Raw genomic sequence first — 24,586 nt, forward strand, 5'->3', positions numbered from 1 at the left:
AGTTTTCCAGAGCCTGAAACTCTCTCTTCTGTTCATAATGAGAAATGCCACAAAAACACAAAATTATAAGGTGTCTCCACTAGAAAAACACCTTACGACTTTACAGAAGCAAAACAAATCATTGCTAGCATAACTCTAATTTAAAGATAGAGCAGAACACAAAAGCGTGGAAAGGAAGAGGATTTGTGGATTCTTTTCAAGTAATTTGAAACAGCCACATTCTTTATAGATAAGAGTAGCTATGTGTAGAGATCACAGTACGGCATAAAATACAGTATGACACTCACCACCCTCTGCTTCCTTGCCAAAACTCAAGAGTCATACTGCATGTCTAGATCTTTAAGGCATTTAAAACAAAGCTTCAGGTTGTGAAATTGGGTAAATGGTGTAGATAATTCTTTCCATAAAGCTCTGCAGCTCCAAACCTTTCAGATCTCCACACAGCAGCTACACTACATCCAGTGGGCCCAGAATGGAAATCTTGATCAACACAGCTCTAGCACAAACAAAATAATTTAAAGACTGAACTATGACTCTTGAAAGAAGCAGATTTATGAGCTACAGTATATTATTTTCCAGTAATAACCTCCAAAAAGTACAGCCTTCTGGCACTTTGTGTATAGATGCATTAGATGAGGTCTTGAAACAATAATACCACTTTAGTGATAACCTCTGTTGTAACTACATTGGGGACAGATGCACTGTGCATGTAATCCAGGATTAAACTGGCAGTTGTGTTTATGGAAACTGCTCTGCAGTGCAGCAAATAATTGGGCAGTCCAATCCAGTTGCATTTTCCCCTAAGTCAGTTCTGATTTAATATTCACACAAGTCAATGCAACACTGTGCAAAGGGATTCCTTTAAACCAGCCTTACAGCTTTGTCTCTTCTCAGGTTGATGGCTACCCATGAAACATTCTACAAGGCAGTGGCAGAATGAATGCAAGGGACTGCATGTCACACAGCATTACTGTAATTACACAAGTGGACATTTCAAGGAAGTGCACTACTGGCCGAGAACAGGAGACTCTTTAAACAAAAAAACATGAATAAGATAAAAAAAAATACAAATCACACTGCTGAAGTGGATTAACTGGGATTCTTTGAAAAAATGTCTTGATCAAAATGTTTTAATGAGCAAGATGGTTGGAATGACTTTCACTAATCAGCAGCCTGTGTTAAAATCAAAATGAACTCCCTTTGGGAACAGACAAGCATGTCACTGTACAGGACACAGATCTGCAACAGCCTCCTCAGTTGTATTCTAAACTCCTTATTAATGGCACAAAAATGAGCCAACACTACCAACAGTTTGCATTCATATTCCATTAAGCGTATCCCTTCATCAACTTTCAGCTCATGGAAATGAGGTAAAATTTCTCACCCCAGAAAACAGGATTTAACTGAAAGCCTTTTTTGTATTTCATAGAAACACCACAAAAGACAAGAAAAAAATAAATTGGTTTGTAAGAGCAACAAACTGCTTCCAAGCCCTCGTGGAGGCTGCTCCAGATCGGAGACTGGCAGCTGGGAAGGTCTCTCAGCGCCCTGTTCCGACCAGGGAAGCCATTTCCTCTTGCCATTACTCAATAACAGTGCACCGAGCCAGCGTGAGGGAGAAGCTGGCAGTGCAATTGCTCAGCGCAGGCCTGCTGAGTGGGCGTTCTTCCCAGTGCCCTGGGGGCCTGAGAACCATCACAAAAGGCAGAACTAAACCCGATTAACAAATACCCACTTATCAGAGCTAGACGCCTGGGGAAGCCAACAGTGTGCTTGCAACAGTACTGTAAAAAATTCCATGCATTCTATTTTATGTAGAACAAATAAAGACCTCTTCCAGCTTGAATGATTTATATTATGTGGTGCTCGAAACTTTGGACTGATAGGAAAATATACACACATACAAAGGAACTGTTTGCCTTATACTCATGGCCTTTTATGTCTTTACTTGCGTTTGTTACTTTTGGTCTACAAACATCGGCCTTTTATTTAGGCTTTAGGCTTGTTTTATTTACAAACTGGGGAGTCAGGCAGCTGTACTGAAGCTGAAGTGGCAGTTGAAGTGGTCTTTGTGAACAAAAGCATTATTGTGCAGGCGATACACTCACCTCTCCTCTATCTTGTTCTTGTCCATGAGGGGCTGTTTGATCCACTGGTTGACAAGCCTCTGCCCCTGGGGAGTCTTGCACTTGTTCAGCAAGCCAGCAAGGGAGTGGGATCCGCTGGTGTCATCCGGAGAGGCCTGCGGTCACACTGCTTTATTAAATGGCTGTCTGGACGCAGTCGCAGAGAAACAGAGGAGCTGGAGCAGCTCAGTGCTGAGGAGCGGGAGGTGTCAGGAACCAGCACAGCAGAAGTGGACAGGACATCAGACCCCCATGTGCTCTCAAATCACATTTTCAACCTTTGCAGTCTTGTCACTGTCTGCTGCTCTGCAACTTGATTTCTAAGAGCAGCAGGGTGATGCTTTTTGAAAAGGTAGAACCTAAAGGACATTTCCTAATCTGTCCAACCTCAAAACACAAGTTCCATTACGGATTAATACCCTCCAGACTTAAAATTCCTGCGAGAAAAAGGTATTTCTACAACGTGTCAGACTGAAATTGTCTACCTTGCTAAGACGGAAAAGACCCTCTCTTTTTTAAACCTTTCCAGTCATTGTTGCAGATTTATTAGTATAAATCCATCTTACAACACACTCTGCACTGCTCTTCCAAGAAGTTTGCTTTATTGGCTGAAATAGAGTGATGTTGTTGTTATAGGGTATATGAGAATATTTTCATATTCAAATACACAACACAACTCCCATTGCCATCTCTCTTACAATGAACACTGATTCAGTCAAACCCCTCAGGTTACATTAAGAAACAGCCCTTGAACAGTCCTTATTTATAGTCTGAACAACATGGGTTTCAGTTTCAAAGCTTTTAATGTTCAAGTTCCCAGATAAATGAAATCTTTACAAACACGATCTGAGCCGAGTGCAGAATGAGGAGAGAAACGGGGGTACCCCCTCACCCTGAAGAAAGGGTGCAGTACGTGACATCTTGGCTCTTACCTGAAAAAGGTTAAGGGCACGCACTGCTGCGTTGTCCAGTCTCATATACTGACTCAAGTCTAAGGTTGTCATTTCAAAGGAGTTGAAGTTGGACTCATCAGACAGGAGCTCCAGGTATTTAATGACAGCTGCCACTGATGACATGGCGATCTGAGGAACAGCACATGACAGTCTTAGTGAAGGGACATCATCAGTCCAACACCAACATAGGTCTATAGGAAGACCACTCAAACAAAGCACTTCAGTGCAGAACATAACGGAACAGAAGTAAAGAAAAAATTTCAAGCGTAACGTGCAAGTCATGATATCCTACCCAGGACAAAGTATCTTTTTTTAATATTGTAGGCACCTAGGATTTTTTAGGATAATTTACATGATTTGTGAACTGTTACCCTCTATATGTTAACTTGTGTTAACATATTCCACCCTCCTCTTATTCAAACACTATACACGACGAGTTCCATGAATGGTAAATCAGTAACAGGATTGTGGTACTTGCAAAAATACACTAAAATGTACACTACTTAAGTTCTTAAGGGGCCAGAAGAGAAATAAGTTACAGTATTTAAAATGGGTTCAGTGTCCTGTGTTGATTTGCCTGCAGTGGGGGTGGGGAGCACAGAGTTTTTAAAATGGGTTCAGTGTCCTGTGTTGATTTGCCTGCAGTGGGGATGGGGAGCACAGAGTTTTTAAAATGGGTGCAGTGTCCTCTGTTGATCTGCTTGCAGTTGGGATGGGGAGCGCAGAGTTTGTAAAATGGGTGCAGTGTCCTGTGTTGATTTGCCTGCAGTGGGGATGGGGAGCACAGAGTTTGCAAGCTGTTGGGAGCCTCTTATTTGCGACTCCCTTACCTGCTTCTCCATCTCAGGCAGCGCGGCGCTGGACGCCTGCTCGCCCTTCTTGGTCCGCAGGAGGCGGTTCAGGTCCTGGACAATGTCCTTGGTGCTGAACTCGGCTCTCTTCCTGTCCGACACCAGCATCCCCCCTTGCTGCACCACCTGAAACACACAGCCAATGAAACCTCTGCCGCACTCAAACACACCCACATGCAAAAGAGCCACACAGGGCCCGACAGGACGTCACACCTGCCTGCGCTGAACCACAATGAAACACGAGCCCGGCATGCAAAACGTCAACAACAGGAAAGTACAGCAAATAAGAAAAGGAAGACAAATCTGACTCACTCGAGCGAAAACGAGAAGAGAGGACAGGCTGGAAGTCCTGTTGATTTTTATTTGAACTTTACAGGTGTGAAAACGTGAGAATGTCCAAAATCTGAGCTGAATAGTTTTAGGTGCACACGAGAGAAACTTGTACGCAACGCAACTGTTCGCCCGTTTTGGAAACGTACCTGTCTGAGCCTGGTCATGTCCCCCTGAGTCTCCCCACTGGGCAGCACACACTCCTTCGGCCCGATCTGCACCAGCAGGGCCTCCAGGTTGGAGAACTGGTCGTTGTCAGGGAACTCGAGGACTCCCAGCCTCCGCAGCGTGGAGTCCACATATCCCACGCCCACCGTGCGCTGCCCGTCCCCTGAGCCCAGCCGAATGCCCACCACCCCTGCAGCCCCTTCGGGGGAGCTGCTGCCGAACAGGATCTCCTCAAACTGCGTCAGGTTCCCTGGAGATGCCTGGGGCAGGACAGAAGAACAGGAGATGAGAGGTTTGATACGTGTTCATTTAACACATGGCTCTATCTAAGGCAGCGTATAAGGGGAATAAAAATCAAAATTAATGTGTTTGTTGTAAATATGAAAAAACACTTTCTCATAAGAAATGTAATAAGTCATATTGTGCAATTAGTACGCCCACTGGAAACTTTCTAAACATTGCATGCCACCATACTAAGGATCAGGTATTTGAGACCGTGTTTGAAAACTCTTCTAAAAAGGTAATATAGCTTTTTACACATTCACCAGTTGTATTTATACAAAACCCTGATGTTCCTGATGTCCCCTCCTATACACAAAAAGCACTTTGGGATCCTTTGGGATGAAGAGCTATATAACCTCTAGGAATTAATAGTAATACTCCACATACTAGACTTCTCCTTGCAATAGTGCTGTTTTCATCAAATGAATAAAACTTGCTACAGACACATACCTTTCCTGTGTTTTAGCAGATTGCTTACCTTATGCACATGCAAATCAGTCCTGCTGTGAATGCAAAGGACTGAGCAAGCCTTTTGGCTTCACCCTGACCATAATAGATCTGAGTCATGCAACTTTCCATATATTTTTTTTGCTTTAGGTTTAATGTGATTGACAACAAGTAGTGTAAGTATACACAGGATACTGAAATCAACTTACTGACCTCATTTATCGTAGTCAAAATGTTAAAGAAAGGTTACTACTTGAAATACTTAATGGGGAAGTTACTGATACCATTTGAGACGGAAACAATTTGAATTTTAACAATTTGAGAACTTTTACAATAAAAGACGAGAGAAATGCCTTGACATTTGGGTTTAATACTAAGAAAACAAGACTATGGCATGAAATAACAAAAACAAATGCACACGTAGGTGAATTACTACATAGGACAAAGAGGACTGCTTTTCAGAGCAGCAGTAGTGCTCTATTCACAGACAGCCACTCGCCCTCTCCCAACCCCTTCCCAATTAGACGTAATGGCGCAATACTTCTAACTGCATCATCACACTGGCAACACCAGGCAGGTAAAACACTATTGAGGCATCTTAAACAGCTACTGTGACTTCAGGTTATACAATGTATCCTAAAAGCTAGTTAGATAAATTACTTATCCCCCCTGTTGACTGGAAGGTGTTTTTTGCAGATGCAAATATGAAATAAATGACAGGGTATGGAACACTATTGTATCCTATTGAGCATTCTGTGCAATTACCATCCATTATAATAACTTCTCTGAGCAGCACCTACATCTTCCACCCAGCAAGGGGAATGTGGCTGGTAGAGAATGAGGCCACTGCACGTTTTGTAAAAGGTGATGGTAAAATGCTGTGCTTGCTTACTTGAAGCCTTTTCTTAAAATAAAAAGCTTTGCAGCAATCAGTACTTTTATATTACGCCCAAACTCTCAGATCATGAGCCAGTGTTCCTGGACTTTGGGCTGCAGTCAGACCTCTCCTCTGCCCCCACTCTTCCCATTCCCCACGCCCAGGCTTACCTTGCATGCCAGCTGCCAGTCATGGTCCTTGCCACTCTTGCTGCTGGCCTTGTTCCTGTACACCTCCACTCTGTACTGCCTCACCAACAGAAGGTCCCTCATGAATGACTCAAAGTTCATCTTACTGAGAACAACGCTCTCCAGTTTACGGCTTCCTGAAATAAAAATTGAGCTCCCGGTGAATCATGACACTTCAGGATACTGACTAAAATAAATAAAAAAAGAGAAAGTGAAGTCTTGGGTCATTTTTCTCCCCATGTCCTGGTCGCACTTCTTGTTTTCCCTGTCACTGAGATGCTGTGTGAACAGGCAAGGACCAGGACACACTCCACACTTAGCCAAGCCTGTGCGGCGTGATAGGATGGCTAAATATTATCCAAACAGAACTACAAGACAGGACCTTTAAAGTCTGAAACACTGCAGCTGCCGATCAAAACAAAAATGTGTGTTTGTGAATTAATGAGTACATTCCTGGAGTCTACTGAAAAGTGCACATAATTCAGTCATATGTGTTGGGTTGATTTTTGCCTAAATGCAAATGAGGAAATCCACAGTATTTCACCATATTGATATATCCTACAGATTAGTATTGTGCACATTTGTCGTAACATAAAAAATATACAGTACAAAGATAACACACAGTAGAAATGTAGAATGGTCTGACGTAGAATTGCAGTTTTCTCTCGATATTTGCTAGTCTAAACGACTGCGATATAGTACTGCTGCGATGCCAACAACATTCCGAAAAATATCAAAAGGCTCACACCACAGAACCTGCAATTGTTCACACAATGACTACACAGTCATAACAATCATCATACCGATGGAATCAAATGGATGCAAATAATGATAAGATCTACATCACTCACAGCCTACAGCCACCTACCTGAGCCAAGATTTTTAATAACCCCATTTGTTTTGAAGACTTCTTTTGCTGCAAAAAGCGCATCTTTCCCATGCACAGTATAATATTCGTTCCGATCAAAGACTCGCACAGTAGTGTCTGGCTTTTCTGGCATGGAATAATAAAAATGGACAAATCCATTTTCTGCTGCACTATCCATAGACAGATTCTGTTTAGGTTGCACCGCCATGCTGGAATCTCCCGCCAGACGCAGCAGACGGGGTCAAAGGGTAAGGGGCAGTTACCAGGGAAACGGCGAAAAGAACGTAAGGTGTTACGTCATTACGTTCTCAGCGTAAAAGCCGTAAGCAGAGCGGTTAGAATTACGATAGTTGGGTGATTTGGTATGTGCTATAAACTCATACGGAAAGATTTTAATTGCGAAAAAAACCGTCTAAGTTGTATTTTATTATTGACTTTTTAAGCATGTAATCTAAACGTCAAGGTACTGTAATGAGAAGTAAAAAATGAGTGACCGAAGTTTAACAGGTACATAAGACTGACAAAAGTATGTTTTTGCTTGTATATATAATAAAAATAATGAGGTTTAAGATAGATGTTTCCACTAACAGATAATTAAATTAAAAGCAGTTAACACTAAACTTATTTAGGTATTTTTGCGCTTTTAAGAAACCCTGGCGAAAGGCTATACATTTTGTATTTACATGTATCTACTGTGATGCCGTAGTGGTTACCATTGCTGCCGCTCGTCTCTGGCTCACTGCGTTCAGTTTCTGAGCTGCTATCTGCATGGAGTTTGTATGTTCTCCCCATGTTCACATGTTTTTTTCTCCCGCAGTCCAAAGACACACTGGTAGGTTAAGAGGCTTCTGGGAAAATTGGCCCTGGTGCGAGTGTGTGTCTGTGTGCGTGCCTCGCTACAGCAGTCTCATCCAGAGTATTCCCTACCTTGCACCTACTGCTTGCCGAGATAGACCCCAGATACCCCACTACCCTAAATTGGAAGAAAGTGGTTATAAAATGGATTAATAAAATGCTTCAAAACAATTTTAACACGTTTTTTTTAAGCACAGTTATGGAATTTGAACGTTGATCATATTTTTCATGGGTGTCACAGAGGCACAGAGGGACGCTGGTTTCAATTCCATACCTGAGATGCTATCTGTATGGAGTCTGTATGTTCTTCTTCTGTTTGCGTGGGTTTCCACCAGGTGCTCCGGTTTCCTCTCATGGTCCAAAAACAGTGGTAGGTTAATGGGCTTCTGGGGAAATTGGCCCTGGTATGATTGTGTGCGTGTTTGTGTGTACCCTGTGCTGGGCCCTGTGCCCATTGCTTGCTAGGATAGGCTCCAGCTCTTCTGTGACCCTGATAAATTATAAAATGGATGTATAAAATGTTTCTGGCGTCACTATGATTCATTGATCACTCAAGACTGTGATACATTTCAGTGACTGTTGCATAAGTACTGTAGCACTCTCGGGTTCACATGGGTATGCGCCCCCACCGCTGTGGACTCGAACCCAGGCCTCCGGCGTCACTCAACAGGGACCCAGCCAGTTGAGCTAAAGGGAAATCTCCCCTCAGCCCGACAGCTGTGGTCCCTGCTGTTTGCAGGGAAGGGCAGTGACGTCACCGTGCTGGTAAGCCGACTTGAACAACCTGAGATGCCAGTTGGTGCGTTACAGTACTAAATCATCTCAGTATGAGACTAGATTGGGTACAAGTGATTTCACTTGTCAAATGACAAGTCTGGTGAAAGGTAATAAATAAATATGCCATACTTATGAACATGCCACCTTTGTGCTATAGGTATGTTGAAGACAGAGCTAAATCAATTCAGATGGACATGTCCACAGTGGGCTAAAGTTCTCTTTAGTAATAAATCAAGGTTTTGTGTAGACCACCCTGATGAACATCAGTGAGTGTGGCAGAACAATATGCTAATTGTATACTTTTGTTTTAATACGATCCAATTCATACATGGAATTGCCCCAGAATAAGATAATGAACTTCTCCATGTCATAAATGCACATTGCTGTAGTGTAAAGCTACACTAATCAGCTCTGTAGTAGTATTAATTGCAACATGGGCATTTACTGTGGAGTGAGCAGTTTCTAACTCCCTGCAGCTTAATTGCATTCAATGAATATGCAGAAATGAAATGTTTGTGGTGGAAGTTGCCACTTCTTTTCATGCATGTGGAACATAGAATATTCTGGGGGGCAGGGAACTTCCTGCTGCACACAATTTAAACAGATGGAAGAAAATATATTTCACTGTTGAATAGAATGGTTTAAAAATGTAAATTTGGGTTCATTTTTTAAACTGAACTACTGCATAAAGAGAAGTCAATTAAACTGAAGTTCATCTGGAACTTAGTTGCTAGATTTTGGATCTTTGCATCTGGAATAAAACATTGGACATTTCCTATGATTTCAGCAGTGTCTCCATCCCATGTGAGAATATTGGTGCAGTTTTTACCATGACTTTCATATATGATCTAAATGAACGTAAAAATCCAATAATGGTACTACACATTGGCGGTAGAGTCCCCAATACCTCTCAAGTACTGAAAGCCGAGCGTCTAGAACAAGGATGCATGTAGTCTAAGGATTGTTAGTCAGAAACATGTACTGTACATAGCAGGGGAGATAACACTTCTAGACCTTGCTTTTTAGTTCTTTTTGAAACTTTCCACCAAGAGAACCAAAACTCCTTTGAACCTCTGAAGTAGTGTACACATTTGTGAAGGGAAGAATCTGCAAACCTGGTTTAATCCTAGATTTGACTAAACTTTTGCATCCATGAGGTACCCACCTTAAAATACTTAAGTTCACCATTGAGTTAGTCAAAAGACCAGATCCACAAGAAACTGAATAGAAATCAGACTGCATTGCACAAACACTTCATATTCCACAGTATTCATTAAGAGAATGCACATGTATTTCCCTTTTTCAGACATGGAGAAAAATAAAATAAAAGCACAGCTTTTCCCAAACAGGAAACACTGAATCAAAATGAAAGTCACATTTTTATAACCTTTTATTGTTTTTTTAAAAACAGTTTAAATCACACTTCATAAGACCAGATGGATTAATGCCTACACCTTTACCCCCCAACTGTACAATAACATCCCTTAAAAAAAATTCAAGCCTAAACCTAATTGTTAACAGCAATTACAAATAGGGAATTTATATTACAAAAGTCTGAATGCAGCCATTCACTTATTTAAAAACAAAATCCACTCTAAGGACACATTTTACAACTTACAAGTCTAAAGCATATAAATAGTTTTGTAAAGTAACAGTACACCCCAAAATGCATAGTACATAGTCTTGTTCCAATAAGTCCTCAAATAAAAAATTAAAAGGAATGTCCTTAGTGAGAATGTGTACAGAAGTGGATTTTCGGTATATGGTCATGTTTATACTCTTCTTTCTCCAGAGGCAAAGAACCAACTTATCAAGATCACGAGAGGGACTTCTGCATCTCATCCATCTCCCTGACCTGTGAAAGAATTGCAAATTATACAGGAGCAGAAAGAAATTTAGAAGCCTCCCTTTCATTAATTCAAAACCAACCTGCATTTAAGTCAACACTTGTTCCCCCCCTAATTTAAATCTCCATGTTAACTTGTAAACCAGAAGGTGGATATAATAACCTGTTATGCACCATAACAAAGGAAAACACAGAAGACGGCTCACCTGAGTTTTCTGGTAGTTGGCACGCTCTCTCCTCCTGGCAAGGTACTATTAAAGAGTAGAAAAAATAAGCCCTCAATTAAATTCAGCAACCTTGGGAGATGAGTTTAAGGTTTGAGAGGTAACAGGAATCCCCCCCCCCCAAGAAAAACAATGAAATCCTCACAACACAATTAGAAATGGTTTGATTTATGGTTTTTACCCAAATGGATCCTATTCCTTCAAAAAGGAAAGTTTACCATTTACTACAAAAGTAGGATTCAATTTGTATGGCTCAAACTACAGGTCAGGGCTACACTTGCATGAAATATGGGTGCACAAGACTTCATATCTCTAGGTGGATTTCCTTCATATACATTGTAATAATTGGAAGCTGCTCCAGGTTGCTTACCAGCACAACCAGCCCAGCAACTACTGCCAGAATGACCACTACAATGACAGCAATGACACCCCCGGTCAGCCTCTTCATTGTGAAGGTGGGAGGGTCACTATCAACATAGTAGATCAGGATGTTGGAAAAGTCCAGGTCCTGGTTTCCAATTCTTGGTGTGAGCTTGGATTCACTAGTGAACAGAGGCAGGATCTTGATCTGGAATCCCAGAAAAAAAAACAGTTTAAACCAGAGTATCACCATATAATTGCCTGTGTAAATTGAGTAACCCACCCTTCCCCCACCAAACCACCATTCTTCAAGCAGACATGCACTGCAATGGTTTTTCTAGGCTCAGACGCGAGAAATAAGTGCCACACTGACACGTGACTTGACTTACATCTTTCTCCATGTAGTAAGCCACAGTAGCAAGGTCCTCCTTTCCATTTTTCTCCTTCTGCAGGTCTACAACAATCGTTTTGCTGTTTTTGTCATACTACAAGAGCAAAAGGCTTCAGGTCAGTTCAATAAAACATGCAGTTCCAAGCAGAGCACAGGTCAACAGCCCAAAGGAATATGAACTTGCCCCCTTTTCATTAATATCCAACACAAAATGAGGGGTAAGGTTCCGTTTCAGAGAACATGGAAATATGTTCAGTTTTATGAAAGGTACACGATATTCATTTTATTAAAGGAATCCTCCTTGCTCAATTGTTTATAAAGCCACTTACTTCAACTTTCTGCACAAGTTTCTTGTCCAGGTTATAACGCTTCTGAATGGCATCTGCGATGGCACTGTAGGACAGAATCACACATTAAAAACCCAGAGACAGCCTGGTTACAAACAAGGAAGTAAAAAGAAATATGCACCTACCTTTTCAGGATGTTAGCGTCAAGATCAGCTTGAACATCTTTATGTTTGAGTTCAGTCCTTATCCAACTGGGGAAAAAAAGGTAGTTTTTTAGAAAAGTTACATTAAGGCTGTTCCCAAGAATCAAAATGGTAGCCCGTTTTAGAATACAGTACACAACCTATACAGATTAATTTGCTTAGAACCAAAATAATTTCTACAGATCGGATAGCATTATCCAAAAAGGATCACCCATGTTTCAACAAGAAGGTAGTGTAAAATGTTGCACAACTTTGATCAGAATGCAAAAAGTTTATACACCCGTTTAGAAGTTCCTCATCTCTCTCCCCCCCCCACCTTAAAACTAAATAAAAAAATTGCAGCCATACTTACTAAGTATCAACCAGCTTCTCACACTTGAGGTTTTTATCTCCCTTGTCGGTTCTGCGCACACCTGCACTGTTGACACACCAGCATGTGTCAGTGTTGTTGCACTGCTTGGCTTTGAAGATGCCGGTGTTCTCACACTCAGGATCATAGATTCCATCATTATCCACAAAGGCGTGCTCAGTGGGCTTTCCGGAGATTGAGCGAGTAGACAACCCTTTCTTCGCCCGGTACATCTCCGCCTTCATCAAAAAGCACTTGGGGACCACTGCAGGAACAGGAAGATTGAACGCTAAAGAACACAGATGTCTCCCTGCAGCCTTCCACACCTATAACTTGCCTTATATGGGTTCACTGAAATGGTACCATAGAACTTGTGTGAAATAACGGCCACCCACTCTGAGCGAAGACTTACCACAGGGTCCAGCAATTCTGTGAGCTCAGCATTTTCAAACTAGTCTAGCATGGATGTAAAGTGTTTATTTTACAGCCTACAGCAGCTCTGCTCACGATCCACACCATTCCGAATTTGATTAAAAGACTTCATTTGAATCACATGATTCAGGGCCACACAGATTTGTATAAGTAGTTCTGGAACAACCAGGGCCCAAGTTACATTCTATTACAATTCAGTGTTTGTATTTCTGATGCTGAACTAGTTCCATTCAAGAAAGAGGGATTATTATAGCACTAAACTTGCTTGTGGAACCATTTTGTAACACGCATATTCTAACAAACCTAAACCCAGAAACTGATGCCCTGTGCTGTGTTCACAATACAGTTAAGAGGTTTGAATGAGGATCTGCATCATTATCCGTTGGCCCCAGAATAATTAATATTTAATTTGTCCCTTAGCACAATAAGCCTGCAGATAAAGGCCAGGCATGCAAAGGAGGGGTTACTTACAGGCAGAACAGTTCACACTCTGCTTGACATTCTCTCCGACGAGCAAGGTGCAAGGACAGCCAGCGCCATCGCACGTAGCCCATTTCATTGTCGCACATGGCTGGCAATCTACAGAAAAACAAAAAGAAGGAAGCTGTAAAAGACACGTTTATAATACCCCATCTGATTTTCAGTAGCTCCTCTGTAATACCTTGACTCCCAAAAATGTTACCAAGAAAGTAAATAAAATACTGTAGAGCAAGAGGACCCCTCTAAGCTTTCTAACACGTAAAGCTATTATTCCAGTGCAGTGGCTGGGCGTTGGCTTGTTAAACGCTCAGGTAAGAAACATCCGGGAACTCTCGCTCTTCAGCAGTCCAGTGACCCATTGGGAAAATTGCAGATTCTTCCGTGAAAACAACCGGTTTTGGCCTGAGATTATAACTCATTGCATCTGGATTAAACCCTTTGTAAACCCTCGAGTCCATAGTACGACTACGAACCTTTTAACCGAGAGTAGAAGTTTTAGGGTGAATTCCTTACATGCGATTAAAAAAAAAGTTGGCTCGAGTTAACTACACAATTACGACTAGTTGGACTTTTAAAGAGCTAAAGGTTTGAAAGCAATAAAACAAGATCATACACCAACATCCTCACAAAACACCTTCTCAGATAAAATATATAAAAAAAAACTCACCTTGCGCCAAGGCTGCTGCTATAAAAGACAGAACAAGCAACACCACCGATGAATGCATGTTTGTGAACCAAAAAAAGAAGTTCCACAAAGTTAAACCACTAGATTTCCAGAATCTGTTCTTCAAACGCCCTCCACGAACAGCTCAAGTCAAAATGAAAGACTCTCCGTCGACCAGCCTCTCCTTTCTCTTTGCAGGTGCGGTCTTCCTGTCCAACCGGTTTGGGAAATAAAGATCGACCAGTCACCCACCGCCGCAAAGCGGAAGGCGGGCGAGTTTCAAATTACACCTGAAACCTGTATCGTAAATTCGAGCGAAGACAATGAGATCCACAAGACTCCCCACAAAAGCCAAGAAAAATCGTATTTTGTTAACAGTATGTATAGTCTGTTCAGCAACAAAAGAGGCAAGCTTGTTACTCCACCACTCAACACGTCTCCAACTCTTCCCCAAACTTACTGGGCTAACTTATATACTACCTGCTCTTTGACGTCAATCACTTCCTGGCTGAAACTAAAGGTGCGGCTTAGGGTATCATTACCTCATTGCTCACCTGTCCCTACCCCCTACGACCATATTCGTATCTTCCTCAAAAGGAACAAAAGGAAGAAAACAAAATTGTCAAAGCGTAAGATGGCTTAGAAAAAAAGTCACTCACAGAAACTATTAGTCACGAACATATTTTGGAGACCTAGACTGAGGTTTCATGTTTTAGTTCCACTTATTTGGTTTGGCTTTAATGAAAATGGGCAAACTTTATTGTTTTTTTAGGGATTTTACATAAAACACTGAATTGTGTAACCTTTTAGAAATATCGCTGCACTTTGATTAACAATATCAGACTACGAAGTATACGTTTCCAGTGTACAGCGTTGCATGTAATAGAAAAAAAAAGTTTAAATATGTTTCTGCTTTTGGAATTAATATTACTTTTCTTAATTGACCAAAGTAGACATTTTCGGTATATCTAGTATTTAACCATTAATTAATGGCAGAATGACCATTAATGGTTAAAATGGTTGATATTAATACAAACCTACCGGTATCTAGCAATTTTAAAACAAAAAACAACTGCTCTCCGCTCCTATTCATTAATGTCAAGAATATATAATAATCCTGAACTGCTTTGTACTCACAATGCAAACATTTAACAACATCTCAGACATTTCACTTTATTCACTCCCCTGGAACAAAGCACTCAGTGTTTTTAAAAGACTAATAATCAAGGTGTTCTGCTGTAGGTTGTGTTTTATTGATTTTCCAGTAACAGTTTATTAAGTAAAAATTATTTATAACCTGTCTCTTATTAATAAAGATTTAATACAGCATCAGTAATCTGGTTCTAACTGGTTTCTTCCATTGATTTATGACATTTATAGACAAACATCATGGGCAGAGCGGTGGCTCTCTGGCTAAGGCTGGCAGGTTGCCGGTTTGTATCTCGCCGCTGACAGAGGAATCCTACTCTGTTGGGCCCCCGAGCAAGGCCCTTAACCCCATCTGCTCCAGGGGCGCTATATAAATGGCTGAACCTGCGCTCTGACTCCGAGCTTCACTCTGTCTGTGTGTCTCAGGGAGAGCAGGTTGGGGTATACGAAAAGACAAATTCCTAATACAAGAAACTGTATATGGCCAATAAAGTGATCTTATCATATAGTTTTTCGATTGTCAAGACATTGTCAAATTCCAAGTATCAGTGTGTATGGAGAATATGCACAGCCAGCCAACTAACCAGTCCCTCTAATTCACTGGTAATCAGGAGTGGGTGGTGGCTATTTTCAGAGGAAACTATGATATATGTATATATATTTCTTTCTGGTACAGAAAGAAATATTCTCATCACTAAAATTACTCATATGTTTACATCGTCTCAAAGACTTTATTATCATACTTACACTTATATTACACTAAAAGGTATACATTTTACATTTCAAAATTTGGAACTGGGGCTACTTATTATAGTATATTAATATTTCTCTTTACTAATGTATGCATCTTTTGATATTTCATGCACTAAGCAATTTAATTACAGTGAATAATTAATAAAAAAATACATTTTACAGATTGTGATAATTATTACATAGGGTGCCTGGGAAAAAAGCTTCCACTAAATACATTGTTGCTCGCATTGATTCCTTACAGCTTAGGCCCCAGTGGTGTTTCTTGTAGTTTTGCATGATCTACCTGTGGCTGCATGGGTTTTTACCAGAGGCTCCTGTTTCCTTCATCAGTCTGAAGACAATGTCTAGCTCCATTTCTCTCCTGCTTATGATGTATGAAGCTCTTCATGGAACATAAGAAACCTTGAATTTGATCTTCTGCATTCATAACTTGTCACAGTGAATAAGTCTTGGAAATGGTCAGTGCTTAATATAATTATGTATTACTTTAATGTGGGTATAGTTTTTTTAATGTATCCTCATTCCAGAGCCATGCTACTGCCTTTTTGCTTTTACATGTAAGGATTTGCTTTAATTTAAGACTTCCATTGTATGCTTTTCTTCTTTTTTAATTTTGTTCAGTACTCTGTGTCAACAATTTTCATGGAAAACACTGCATTGCAATGAAAACCTGCACTATAATTAGTATATTTCTCAGTTACAGACATCAAAAGTATAACCTGAGCGTTAGAAACCACCTCTCCGATTTCACCTGCTCGTATCTGGAACTAGAGGAACTGACCACAGCTTTCAAAATCATGGGGGGACCATGCAAACTCCAAATAGACAGGCTCCCAATGCCAGCACTGAAGCCCAAGGTTGTCAAGAGCAATATCTGCCATTCCACCTTGCAATCCTAATTACACAAGAGAGATGAGGTAAATATGTGGCTGCCAGAGTACCTGGATCACGTTCCTCTTTCTGGTGTGATTTTGTGATGAAAGAAGTAATTAGGACATATGGTAAAAGCAGTTATTATAACAGTCCTAGTTATACTTTGTATCTAGTAACATTGTGTTTGTTGAAGTGTTTGTGTGTGAAATTACTGCTTTGGCTTCTTTTGGATATCACTAGACGAAAGATGGGAAAACAAAAGTCTTGCATAATTCGAACACGCAGAAAACTAACTAGAGAAACTCCAGTTCCCAACCTGAACTATTACAGCAGTGAGAGGAACAGAGCAACTGTCTTGCAGTGCTGAAGATGTGAGGCTTAATGCTAGGGCAAATACATCCTCTTTTAGGAGATACGCAACAGTAATCATACAAAATAAAAAATAAAAACATTCTGCTGCAGTTTTTTAAAATCGGTTTGTATTAGTGGAACCAAACAGAGCAAAGCTGCTTTGGGTCTAGACGTCCAAAGGATAAGAATAAAGTGAGCAGAGTGTACAGTGAGGAAACTACAGTGAGAAATGGAAACAGAAATACATTTCTGACAATATTTCTGACAGATGTGAGCATTGTTTACCAATATTCTGTATGTAGAGCTCTGTGCACTCTGGAGGTTTCATGGGGTTAAAGGCAGTAAAAGTAAAGGGCTGAGTGCGTTTGCCCCAGACACATCTGGCCAGTTTGCCTCAGCACTTTTCAAGCAACAGCAAGCTGGAAAGAGCTCTCTGAATGCTGTCAACCAAGATTAATTAAACTCTGCTGACAGGAACTAGGAGTGGCTGTAGTTTGTACCTCACCATAACCAAAAAAGTTTTTTCTTAAGTTAAAATGTAATTGACATAGTACCTTAAACATTATTAATGTATTGTTGTATTACTGTGTTAGTGTATTATTAATGTATAAGTAATTGCTTACTATATATGCTATCGTGGAGCTTTGATAAACTCTGAGCTGTGAAGTGATCCATTTTGCCTACAGAGAGGCTGTGCTGTAGATTCTCATTGAGCAGATATTAAACTCATTTAAATACTTATACTCTATTAAACTCATAAAGCTTACTTGAGTGCTTATTTATTTGTAGTTAAATGGACATGTGGTTCAAGCTGTTCTTGGCAGCTGAGAACTAGGACATGTAGAAAGTTGATATATGGTATAATGTACTGTAGTTCAGGTGGGGAGCTGCGTCAGCACACGTAGGCTGCAAAGGAACAAGTAATAGGTTTATTCCATGGTGAAAGGAGAAGAAAGAAAACACAACATTTCAGCCGTGGAGCCTTCTTCAGGTGTGAGCAAGGCTCTTTTCAGCATGGAATAAACCTATTACTTGTTCCTTTGCATAATATACTGTAGTTAACAAATAGCAATCAGTGTGACTGACTCTTGGGTCCTGTTTGTATGTTTCTCCTGAGTTTGCTTGGCCATTTCAATCATTGTCTGATGCTTCAATTTTCTCCTAACCTATAAAAACATGTTGGCGTGGTTGATTGGAGTCTCTCACTGTATGTGTGTCCACACTCTACAGGGGTCTCATCCTTCATGCTGTGCTCCAACCTTCCAGTTTGCTGTGACCACCTTCACCATGATTAACAAGATGTGTGATAATAGATTGGATGGAGGATAATTCTACATTAAAATGTAAAAGGTGGGTAAGTTACACAATGTTTAAGCTATCAAGCCTCCTTCAGGTGTGTGAAGGAGAGAGGGAAAAAGCAAGAATGATATGAGATATGAGGCAAAAAAGGTACTTCACATGCCAAAACAATGAAGAATGTAGAAATAATCCAGACCAACAAGTAGAACAGTGAAAAATATTTTTTTTCCCATATTATGAGAAAAAAGCAAAAAGTCATATATTTTAAAATGGCCGCTTGTTTACGTATGTATCTGGTTTGCTCTTCCAAAACCAGATTTTCAACATAAGATCATAAGATGGGGTAATTAACGAGAGGACAGCATTCAGCCCATCCTTCTTGTCTGGTATTTAAGTAGGTAAGTGAAACTGAAATTTTATCCAGCCATATTTTGAAAGAGCCCAGAGTATGGGATAGGAAGCTTGTTACTGGCACCCACAGCTGTTTGTGTGAATAAGTATTTCTTATTCTCTGTCCTAACTGAATTCCCTTTTAATTGTCACAATGAAATAGTTCCCTGTGTTGACCCTATCTATAGCGCCTTTGGATTTGAACCTGTCCATATATGACAACCCCCTGAAACAAGGAATAGATCTTGGAGCTATAATATTCCTTTTATGGTATAGTGGCCACAGTATTTAACACAACAGACTCAATGAGGTGCTTTACTAGTGCTTTGTAAGGCCCTACCATTAAGTCCCTGGATTTAAATTCCATGCATCTTGCTATTTCCAAACATTCTGCTTTTGTATTGCTTCTTAACATTGCATTGACAAGGAAGGAGAACAATCACCCACATGAAATACAGAGCATATGCTGTTATTGTGTGCTTCACTATGCTCTTAAATTGAATTTTTCACGTTTCTACCAACGATAAGTGTTTGTGTAATTCTTCTGTCGCCATTTCTGTTTGCCACTCCCCCTGAGATTGCATCATCTGCAAATATAGTTTCCTAACTATACCAGAACCTAGATCGTTTTCAAGTCGGTTCTTCTTAATAATGTGTATATCTTGCTCTGTCAAATACTGTATAGACAAATTGCTGTAAGGAACAGTTAAAGTGCATCCCATAATATTTGTTTCTCGAACAAATTTCTGTTCTCGCCAGAGAAGTATTGTTATCACACTTTATCTACTTACAGATCATGTTCTGAGTTCGCCATTTGCAGGGTTCCTCATTAACAGGGGGAACCAGTTAATTTGTTTGAGGAAGACTGAAGAATTACGTATCAGCTAAAGATAAAAGAAAAAAATACAAAACAAAACAACCAGCTGTAGCTTAGGTAGGGTAGTATACGTTTTCTCAGGAGGGTGTAGACCGCAGAAGATGATTATAATGTAGACCTGGGGAATCTCACCATAATGTTTGATTATGTAATTCGGTGACGCGCTCATGGGAAACACGACTTTTTTCACATACAGAAGATTTTAATCACATGGGTGTTACCAGTTAATACCTGCTGTGGTTTCTGGAACAATAGAAATCTTCAAGACAGGATCTTGAGTGCGCCCAGGCTACCTGTGAACCTTTTCCAATGCAGCAGAAATTGGCTATAGAAAACAGCAGTTACATACTGCTTAGACAGCATGGCTGCCTGCTAAAGCACTGTCTGAGTAAAACACACATGCATTGCATAAATAAAAAAAATAAATAAAACACACATGCACTGGAGTATTCGAAACCGTTCGAGATGTTGCACCCACACTGTTTGAGTGAGTCTGAAACAAAATAAAGTCCTCCAATGTTGTGTTACAATATAAAAAATGTAGGTTAAGATGCCTCTATGTCCATAACTGCAAAAAAAAGTGTGAAAATCAATTAAAACCATACACCTCTAAAGAAAACAACTTACATCTAAAATGTTTGTATTCTTTGCTGAAGAATTGAATTTCAAGGTGTGCTGTAAGTTTCCCCTTGCGCAACGTAGGCTTTGTGGCAACTTGTGGAAAATGAATAATATATTTCCCAACCATGTGTGTGTTAAATTCCCATAACAACTGCGAATAGTTGTTATAAATAATTACAAATTCTGTCTTTGATTATTTATTTTTTCACAAATCTTGTTTTTCTACGCATTCCGAAGATTTTCCACAAACAATTTTATTTGACAATAATGTAGAATGATATAAAGGGAGTGCTCTTTTCTATTATTGCAGTTCTAAAATTCTAAAATTTAAGTTACGAATGTTATTATCAACAGTGGTGAGAGTTATCGCCGCCGCGCTGCGGGTCTGAACTGAGAGAAGATGGTACATCCACTGTGTATAGGGGAAAGCCGCACGCCCCTGTCTTGATTCACACCGCCGCCGTGCGGTAGGATGAGTAATTACTTGTCTAATCTGAGTACTGAACACTTGGACTGTGAGTGTTCAGTCACTATACAGGGCTGAGAGATCCTTCAATCCCAGTATGATTACAACAGCGTGCATTTATGTTTTCTGCTCATTTTTATCCAATATATGCACATATTGAGGGGGCTGATAACTCCTTCAATGTTAAATTGTTTCTTCAACAAATAAAAAGTTAAAATAAAAATCCAGTTTTTAGAATATTTTCTAGAATCTAGAATTTTTAAATTGATGTAATAGAATAAGTGTCTTTAAATGACCTTGTTATCTAATATTTCCAAGTGACAAGAAAGAAAAGTTACTTTGTCCAGCAGGCATAGTCCAATCCAATCTCTGCCTCTGAAACTGGGAAAAGAATCAGGGTGTTCCCCTTTTGTGAGACAATGGTTTAAAATATCACTTGTTTCTAAACCAGTGTCTGTGATTCCCAGGAAGTGTAACAGTATTGTATATGTAATGGTACAGTTACAGAACAAGTTATTAAACTGTATATAAAAGTGTAGAATATAGGAATAGTTTTAATCATTTCTGTTCTAAAGCGGAATGAGTCCATCTTAGTCTCAGACTTAAAGATGAGGTAAGTATACTTTATTTTAAACTGTTTTAATTTTAATAGCTAGTATAGTTCCGAAGTGGAAAGGAGATATTTGTCGGTTTTGAAAAATACAATCTGAATTCATTTAGGAGAATAACATTTTAATAATTGATAATAACTGGATTCCTACTATTGTTTTACAATAAAGAAACAAGGAGAAAGGGAAAATATTTGATTCATGTTAAATATAGGGAATGCAACACTAAAATGTAAGGAGATATTGTATTTTATAAAGTTCAAGAAATGTATAGGATTTATAGCTTAAAATGCCATACATATTTATTTTCTTTTACGTAAGAAAGTTCAATAGGCTTTTTTCTATGAAATACATGCACTGTACATTAACTATATTGGTAAAAAATCTTGTTCTTGTTTACAAATAGGAAAGATAAGACCTCTTTGTGTTCACTTATTTCTCAAGGCGGAAAGTAAAAACAAGTGGCAAAAATAAGTAAAAATCACATTCAAATACTTACTGTTGTGTTTATAGCAAAAACAATTCTGCAAATACAGCTGAAAGAGATATTATAATTGCCAAGAGAGAGTTAGAGAAGAATATTGCACCAGAGGCTTAAGCAGTTGTGTACATTTTCAGTGAGTGTTTAAAGAATTTAAACATTTTTTAAATAAACATCTTTAAATGTTTAAACATGTTTAAACATTTAAAGAACTGAAAAAAGTGGTCAATAGTTTGTGACATCATAAGGGTTTTATACCTGAAAATGAAAAAATACATTTTCTCAGTGAACAATTTGGGCAGTGTTTTTACAGATGAATATATCAATAACATGCCCACGTTACAGAAGTACTTACGTCAGGAATGAGTGATTTTAGGATAAATGACACTGGGGTGAGACAGTTTAAAATTATATGTTCATTCTAAATAAAACAAGTGATGTTGTTAAAAAAATCATTTTTAGATAAAAGTATTTCATAAGCCTTGGATTTATGACAAACAGTTAGTCATTTGTCCAACACTGTAAGTTTATCTAGGTATCGGAATATATGGCAGAAATTGGTTTCTCCCATAAAGTACATCAAACATTAAACACACACAAAACAAAACCAAAAAATCACTTAACTTACATAAAATCACATCAAGATGCGTAAAGTCATAACAATGGTACATAACATAATAAATAAGGAAATAAACTAGAAGTGGGGCAAAACATTAATACTGTCATTAAGCAGTTTGATTGCACAGGGAGCACAAAACTTCTTATAAACACTTTTACTTGACTTTGGTTCCCCGAACTGTCTCCCTGATGACAGGGTGAAATCAACTGATAAAATACAAGTACAGTATATCAATAATAACGGAAATGCTGAGAGTTGTAAGCATGAATAAATACTGAAACAGATAATATGGGAATAGAACTAAACGTTTTTTTTTAGTTGATCTCAAGTAATAAAACTGGGATACTTCTTTGAAAATATCCTTTCGTAGTTTCCCTGAAAAACCTGGCTCTTTGTCTCCTGGATGTGAATGGAAAGTGATACTGTTGCTCAGGGGCTGTAGCAGTATCTGAATGTGATACAATATGTAATACTCTTTTCAAAAGATACCTCCAGTTTGTTTTTAGAACAGGGATATGATCAGTGGTATACAATGGTGAAGTAAGCCTTGGGGCTGTCCTAACATTTAAAAAGAAACTTTAAACCTTTTAAGAGTAACCTTTATATGTAACCAGAATCATGGGCAATATTTAGATAATAGAATATCACCAAGTTACATTTTCAAGATTTCTTACAATATTCCTTTATTTATTTAACAATGTGGTGTTCTAAGCACGATACCCAAGGAAGAATGAAAAACTTCAATACTTCTTTCCATTTAATAACTGTGAGTCTGTTTATGTTTAGGGTGCTTACAATGTTAATTGATCTATTCAAACAATTTCCATTATAAGCACTTGGATTAACAACAGAGCACCCTAGTCCTGTTTCTAGAGTGAGAGTGCACAGTTCAATCCCAGGGTCAAGTCTCATAGACACCACTGATGCCAGTGCCCTCTGTCGAGTTCTTTCTGCACACGATGTGTTTCCCAAGGTCCTAACTGGACCAAATTGAACTGCTTCAATTTTCAATTTTCACAATGCAGTTGTTTGAATGGGTCGGTTAACATTGTAAGCACCCCATACAGTACGTATATACTGTTTCTCTCCATCCATGTACTGTATCAGTTCATCTGTGCTTGTATAGATCTGTTTATCTATACCCACATGATGGAAACAGTGATTAAAAAAGAGATTAAATAGACTGATAAGTGTCAGGCCTGGATGGCAAAGAGTGAGAGAGGTGAGAGAACACTTTGTGGAAGATCGATACATTAGCCAACATTAAAGTACTGAGGTGTGGCTTTCACCAGTGACGAGCCACAGGAAGCGCAGCACTGAGCTGGAAGGGGTCATCTTTTACATCTTCAACAAGCTGGGGTTTCAGGAGTTTTATTGATGTGGACCTCATTTACTTTTTTTTCCTATTGCATCTTCAGTACCCCATTTTTTCAGGAACATGTTTCATTTTGTCACTGTGCTCTATATGGCTTGTTGTATGCAACACATTCAATCTTCTCACAGCCCTGACTGCTAATGAACCAAGCTAGGCAGTCAGAAACCCACATCAAAACATTTGTGTCTGAAGATGTTATGTTCTATGTTGGAACAGGTTACAAAGTCATATCTTATATGACATGTTTTGCTATTCTAGAAACAGGACTTGTGTATAAATATAAGAGATCAAGTAAAAGCTAATTGAAGTAATTGCAGAAAGGAAACAAATACAATGCACTTGATGTCTTACATGTGCTATTGTGTCAGCTTCAGACAAGATTGCTACTATCTTCAACCTGCATGTCAAAGCATGTGCTCTGTGTCCTCTGACCCCTCCCTGTCTTCCAGAATCCTGCTGTGCGTGACCTCACTGGTGGTGACACTCTGCTCCTCATTAGCTGGTGAGTGACTGCAAGAAAAAGTGAATCCCTTCTAATTTCCGTTGCAACCCAGAAAAATTATGGGGTTTTCAGTCTGAAGTATCCCAGAATATATTTCTTTTAACCCTTTACTTCACCTGGGCATGAACTCTGTATTGTATTGAGTAGAATCTAGCATCATTTTGCTGTTTTCTGCCGTACTCTTATCACAATGTGCTCAAGGCAGGTACAGACATAACTGTGATTGTATGTTTACTTTTTTTTTGCAGCTGAACTGAGTGACTG

The 24,586-nt window shown here is 39.4% G+C and overlaps 2 protein-coding genes across 3 annotated transcripts in view; both read right to left on the bottom strand.

Annotated features, from left to right (window-relative positions):
• The window catches only part of msh2 (mutS homolog 2 (E. coli)), a 43,754-nt gene extending 35,845 nt beyond the window's left edge, over positions 1 to 7,909 (bottom strand). Inside the window, exons 1-6 of one of the 2 annotated variants that reach the window (XM_069179881.1) lie at positions 7,804 to 7,909; positions 6,205 to 6,359; positions 4,410 to 4,688; positions 3,910 to 4,056; positions 3,059 to 3,208; positions 2,109 to 2,242 (exon numbers count right to left, since the gene is read on the bottom strand). In XM_069179881.1, coding sequence (XP_069035982.1) covers positions 2,109 to 2,242; positions 3,059 to 3,208; positions 3,910 to 4,056; positions 4,410 to 4,688; positions 6,205 to 6,359; positions 7,804 to 7,882 — 944 coding nt within the window. In that variant the 5' untranslated portion in view covers positions 7,883 to 7,909. Of the gene's footprint in view, positions 1 to 2,108; positions 2,243 to 3,058; positions 3,209 to 3,909; positions 4,057 to 4,409; positions 4,689 to 6,204; positions 6,360 to 7,090; positions 7,343 to 7,803 lie in introns of those variants that run through there. The other variant, XM_006638778.3, reaches the window with a different exon arrangement.
• Positions 7,910 to 10,094: 2,185 nt separating this feature from the next.
• epcam (epithelial cell adhesion molecule) lies at positions 10,095 to 14,414 on the bottom strand. Its single transcript, XM_006638779.3, has 9 exons — positions 13,962 to 14,414; positions 13,286 to 13,393; positions 12,386 to 12,647; positions 12,016 to 12,081; positions 11,873 to 11,936; positions 11,542 to 11,637; positions 11,163 to 11,360; positions 10,775 to 10,819; positions 10,095 to 10,577 (listed from the first exon to the last, which is right to left on the bottom strand). The coding sequence occupies exons 1-9, from the start codon at positions 14,017 to 14,019 to the stop codon at positions 10,539 to 10,541; spliced, it is 936 nt and encodes a 311-aa protein (XP_006638842.2). The 5' UTR covers positions 14,020 to 14,414; the 3' UTR covers positions 10,095 to 10,538.
• Between the last annotated feature and the right edge of the window lie 10,172 nt (positions 14,415 to 24,586).

Source organism: Lepisosteus oculatus, chromosome 17 (assembly GCF_040954835.1).
Source record: "Lepisosteus oculatus isolate fLepOcu1 chromosome 17, fLepOcu1.hap2, whole genome shotgun sequence".
Lineage (NCBI taxonomy): Eukaryota > Metazoa > Chordata > Actinopteri > Semionotiformes > Lepisosteidae > Lepisosteus > Lepisosteus oculatus.